The 6000-nt window shown below is 43.8% G+C and overlaps 1 protein-coding gene across 3 annotated transcripts in view; it reads right to left on the bottom strand.

The window, feature by feature from the left end:
• Nucleotides 1-1119: 1119 nt before the first annotated feature.
• The window catches only part of LOC132899972 (transmembrane protein 196), a 31210-nt gene continuing 26329 nt past the window's right edge, over nt 1120-6000 (bottom strand). Inside the window, exons 3-4 of one of the 3 annotated variants that reach the window (XM_060942009.1) lie at nt 1362-1673; nt 1120-1188 (exon numbers count right to left, since the gene is read on the bottom strand). In XM_060942009.1, the coding sequence (XP_060797992.1) occupies nt 1120-1188; nt 1362-1673 (381 nt within the window). The remainder of the gene's footprint in view (nt 1189-1361; nt 1674-6000) is intronic. The other 2 variants (XM_060942010.1, XM_060942011.1) reach the window with 2 other exon arrangements.

Genomic DNA, 6000 nt, shown 5'->3' with positions numbered 1-6000 from the left:
ACCCGGGGTTCGAACCCAGGACCTTCTTGCTGTGAGGCAACAGCGCTAACCACTACACCACCGTGCCGCCCGCTGTTGTTGTTGTTTAACAAAAAAAAAAAAGTAAATAAATGTTTCCTTTTCATTATTGAGGTTAAGGCCAGGTTTAGGTGCAGGCACAGCATTAACTGCATTAATAATTGTCAGTGGAAGGTCCTCACAAGGATAGTCACACAAACGTGTGTGTGTGTGTGTACGTGCTCACTTGTTTTTATATGCGACTGAAAATCAAATGTCCCCACAAGAAGAGTAAAATCTGACAATTTCGACCTTGTAGGGACATTTGGATGGTCCCCACAAGGAAATTGTCATTGTTGCTGTTGTTTAACAGTAAATAAATTTCGTTGTTCTGCATTTCGTTGCCTTGTACCTGTGACATGTGCAATGACAATAAAGTTGAATCTAATCTAAATAAATAAATGAGTCAGAAAGTTTCCTTTCCATTACTGAAGTTAAGGCCAGGTTTAGGTGCAGGCACAGCATTAATTAACTGCATTAATAATGATGTCAATGGAAGGTCCTCACAAGGATAGTCAGACAAACGTGTGTGTGTGTGTGTGTGTGAGATAATCAAGCAAAGACAAGGTACATTTCAGTCTTTTTATTTCATTTTTATATGAAGCCTCTATATAAAAATACTGTAAATCAATAAATTATTCTCTTGTACAGGCATTTTACATTGTGCATTTTGTATATTTGAGGTCCGAGCATTCAAGTCATCATTCCCATAACCCATAATCAGTAGGAATAATGGAGAGATGCAGGAGGAATGCATTAAGGAAGGGAGAGGAATAATATGAGAGAGAGAAAGGAAGTAAAGGTTACATGCATGTTGTGTGCGCACTGATTCAATGCTCTGTACTCACGAATGAACACTCCTGAGGCATCGTGTCCCTGAATGCTGATTGGTGCTCAATCCACAGAAATGATCTCTTCCTCTTTTTTTTTTTTTTCCTTGCCACAGTAGCATTAAGTATCCTTGGGCCTGCTGTGTGTAGGAAATGTCCTACAGATGGCCATCAGTCCCATAAAGTCATTTCTATTTAGAGTGCAAAGTAATGAAAATGCCTGTCAAGCTTGTCAAGGTGACGCGCTCCGACTGTTGTACGTGATTTGTGTGATGCCATTGCTGGAGTTATCCATTACTTCCTGTTTGGAAAAAGAGAGAGAGAGCAGGATGATCAGGGAGAAGCCTGATTATCTACAATGCATCAAGTAAGGATCTCCACTAGAGGTGAGACAGGAGCTATTTATTTTTACACCCCCACACACAGAGCTGTCAGTCACCAGAACAAATCTCTGAGAAACATGTACAAGCCTACATTGAGACAGTGAGAAACACCCGGACTGTGCTCTCCTCTCCTCCGTTCTTCCTCTACCTTCTCGGCCATCTCGTGCGAGTGATGCAACGAGTGCTCGCGCTCCAGGAACATGCGCTGCTGCTCGCTGCTGGCCAGCCGGCACGTCAGCCACGTGGACAGGGTGCAGCTGCTGATCCCCAGGCAGGCCAGAGACATGGCGGCCATGTGCGATGAACACATAGCGTCGGGATGCTTCACCAGCGCTCGCACAAACTGGAAGTTCAGGATTCCTCCGATCAGGCCGCAAATGCAGCATGCTGAGAACAGGATCATCTGAGAGAGAGAGAGAGAGAGAGAGAGAGAGATTAAAAACTTCACTTTCTTTTTTTCATTTATAGTAATTAGACTGAAGATTTAATCTGAGTATTACACCACAATCAGGATAACACTGGCTACTAGTGGCATCCAGAATTGCTCTTAAAGCCCTTTTATTAGTATTCAAGTATTTATGAGTTGTAAGAGTGCACATACATATTGAGCACAGTACCAGTCAAAAGTCTGTGCACCCCTACTCATTCATAGGTTTTTCTTGTATTTTGTATTTTCTACATTGTAGAACAATACTGAAGACATCAAAATTATGAAGGAACATGTATGTAATTATGTGGTGTTAAACAAAACCAGTGTTAAAAAAACCCAAAAACGTTTCATATTTTAGATCAAGCTTGTAGTATTCGAATCCGACTCATGCCCTAATTTTAAGGACTCGTGACTTGACTTGGACTTGAGCACTGATGACTCGGACTCGTGCATTAACTTCATTCGGACTCATAAATTGGAGACGAGGACTCTGATTTTTTTCTTTATTTTTGTAACATGCCATAATAATTTGGCATATGAGATTTATATCTATATTAATTTTTATACTAATTTTGTGTAAGAGAATGCACATTCACCTGTTCATACGTCACGTTCAGGAACAAACTAATGTTAATGGCGCTAAAATGCCTGGAGAGAACACCCCAGGATTGTCCGCTTTGCTTATACAGGCTTCTCGTGCAGTGGGAAAAAATGCAGTGCTATGTGTTCCATAGAAGAACTATCGAGGAGACGACGGGGACAACCTCGAACTTCAATCGTCATTTGGCAAGACTCGACCCAGAGAAGGAAGTGACACGCTATGTTCATTGCTCTGTTGATAGCGGGGCTTGCTGACTGATGAACTAGCTAGTGTTAACCCTCTCTCATCTTATTTGCCCTGTTGATTGTGGGCGGGGCTTGCTGAATGATGAACAAGGTTTTTATCTGTAGTCTATTAACTAAAATGGGGCAGACAAGCAGTAACGTTCGTCCAACACAGTAGCAGAGACGGTTTCATATAAAGGCAGCAACAGCCACCGTCAAATGGTGCGGTTGGAGTCTTGTTCTCAGACTCGACTCAGATCAATAGTGGACTTCTCATCTCATTATCTCTAGCCGCTTTATCCTGTTCAACAGGGTCGCAGGCAAGCTGGAGCCTATCCCAGCTGACTACGGGCAAAAGGCGGGGTACACCCTGGACGAGTCGCCAGGTCATCACAGGGCTGACACATAGACACAGACAACCATTCACACCTACGGTCAATTTAGAGTCACCAGTTAATCTAACCTGCATGTCTTTGGACTGTGGGGGAAACCGAAGCACCCGGAGGAAACCCACGCGGACATGGGGAGAACATGCAAACTCTGCACAGAAAGGCCCTCGCCGGCCACGGGGCTCGAACCCGGACCTTCTTGCTGTGAGGCGACAGTGCTAACCACTACACCACCGGGCCGCCCCAATAGTGGACTTGATCAAAATTTTCTTTAATGACTTGGACTTGACTTGGACTTGAACACCGGGCACTCGAGACTGGACTCGGACTTGAGATTTAGTGACTCGACTACAACACCGTTTTAGATTCTTCAAAGTAGTCACTGTTTCCCTTGACGACAGATGTACTCCGAGGAAAAAAAGGTGTTTCTTTGGTCAGTTAAGGGTTCTACTTGGAAAAGGCTCTGTTGTCCTGTTTATACATACAATTATTTTAGGATGTCCACCCTGATTAGAGGGCTTTTTTTTTAAATAAAAAATTAAATGATATCGAGAAGTACCAAATGGCAAACTCTACATCGGCATCTACCTTGCAAGGTTCAGGATGATTTTAACCAGTAGATGGTGTTTTGAGCCATTTTCAACCCATAAAATCCCATTTAAAAAATTATAATAATTTTGTCCATATTAACAGCAGCATTGATGCGTTGCATCAAAGGACAGTCATATCATTTAGCTTACAGATCAAAAAACACATTTACGTGTCCAGTAAATGTGTTTACTATCAACCCTTGCTCTATTTGTCAAAGCTGCTGTTATGGAAAATTAATCAACATTTTCTGACCAATCAGAATCTAGAAATAGAGAGCACTGTGTAGATACAAATACAGGATTTTTTTTCCTATTTGTTTCTTAGTGTATATGAAAAAAGTCATAAATCATTAAATAACAGATCGATAAAACCAATATATAACATTTTGCCAAGTGACTTATGTAATTTGGCAAAATTCTCAAGTCAGTTATGTTTAATTAATTGAAGGAGCTAAAATTCCTGTTTTTGATTAAAGTGTGATTAATTTTGCAGCCTTACAGCATTTATTATAAACTGTCTAATAGGCAGCAGACCAGCTCTGAGTTCATTCAGCTGAGAAACACAGAATGACATATACAGTGGTGCTTGAAAGTTTGTGAACCCTTTAGAATTTTCTATATTTCTGCATAAATATGACCTAAAACATCATCAGATTTTCACAAAATATTAAACAAAAGTATTACACTTCGTCATTTATTTATTGAGAAAAATGATCCAATATTACATATCTGTGAGTGGAAAAAGTATGTGAACCTCTAGGATTAGCAGTTAATTTGAAGGTGAAATTAGAGTCAGGTGTTTTCAATCAATGGGATGACAATCAGGTGTGAGTGGGCACCCTGTTTTATTTAAAGAACAGGGATCTATCAAAGTCTGATCTTCACAACATGTTTGTGGAAGTGTATCATAGCATGAACAAAGGAGATTTCTGAGGACCTCAGAAAAAGTGTTGTTGATGCTCATCAGGCTGGAAAAGGTTACAAAACCATCTCTAAAGAGTTTGGACTCCACCAATCCAGTCAGACAGATTGTGTACAAATGGAGGAAATTCAAGACCATTGTTACCCTCCCCAGGAGTGATCAACCAAGATCACTCCGAGAGCAAGGCATGTAATAGTCGGCGAGGTCACAAAGGACCCCAGGGTAACTTCTAAGCAACTGAAGGCCTCTCTCACATTGGCTAATGTTAATGTTCATGAGTCCACCATCAGGAGAATGTTAGGGTTTTGCTGGGATTCGAACCTGGTTCGTTGGTGTGATAATCCAGCAAACCCCCACTAGGCCACCAGGGGGATGACTCAAATGCAGAGGCGTGAGGCGGAAGTAGAAAAAGAATCAAAAGGTTTATTTAAACTATATACACTATATACAGGGCAAAACAAAAGACAAAAAAAAAACCAAAGAGTATAATCCAAAAGAAAAGCAAAGTGCAAAAATTCAAAAGCTAAGAAGATCAAAAAACACAGTACAAAGGAAACTGGAGATAAACATAACAGCACAAAGACTCCGTGACAAGAGGACTGAACTCAGGGGTATAAATAGACAAACTAATTAAGGACACAGGTGAAGATAATTAGGCAATTAACACAAACACAAAACACAGGAACAGTGGCGGCCTCTAGAGGCCAAAATAAACACGACATGAAAAGGAAATAACAGCGGCCTCTAGAGGCCAAAACAGTCCTAGTCCTAACAGGACCCCCCCCCTAGGAGCGTCTCCTGACGTTCCCAGGGCGATCCGGATGGGCCGAATGGAAGTCCCGACATAGTTCTTTATCAAGGACATCCCGAGCAGGAACCCAGCAGCGCTCCTCAGGACCATAGCCCTCCCAGTCCACCAGATATTGCAACCCGCCGCGGACCCGGCGGGAGTCAAGCAGGCGATTCACAGTGAACACAGTCTGCCCCTGGAAGATGCGGGGGGGTGGGGGGTTCCTAGGGGCAGGGGCATACGTAGACGTCAGTACGGGCCGTAACAGGGAAACATGGAAAGTGGGGTTGATCCTCAGAGTCCGGGGCAACTGGAGCCGGTAGGAGACAGGGTTCACCCTGCGCACCACATTGAAGGGGCCAATGTAGCGAGGAGCAAGCTTGCGGTTCTCCACCCGCAGTGGAAGGTCCTTAGTGGACAGCCAAACACGCTGCCCAGGGCGGAAAGCGTGTGCAGGTCTTCTATGGCGGTTGGCCTGAGTCTGGTTGGTTCTGGAGGTCTGTATGAGGGTCTTCCTGACCTTGCTCCAGGTCTTGCGACACCGTCTCACATATTGGTTGACCGAGGGCACCCCCGCGTCCTCCTCCTGGTCCGGGAACAGAGGTGGCTGGAACCCGAATTGGCACTGGAATGGCGACAGCTTGGTGGCCGATGACTGCAGGGTGTTGTGGGCGTACTCCGCCCATGGCAGCCAGGTGCTCCACGATGTCGGGTTATCCATAGCCAGGCCTCGCAGGGTGGTTTCCAGGTCCTGGTTGAGCCTCTCCGTCTGACCATTGGACTG

Source organism: Neoarius graeffei, chromosome 16 (assembly GCF_027579695.1).
Source record: "Neoarius graeffei isolate fNeoGra1 chromosome 16, fNeoGra1.pri, whole genome shotgun sequence".
Lineage (NCBI taxonomy): Eukaryota > Metazoa > Chordata > Actinopteri > Siluriformes > Ariidae > Neoarius > Neoarius graeffei.
This window is presented reverse-complemented; position numbering and strand designations above follow the sequence as displayed.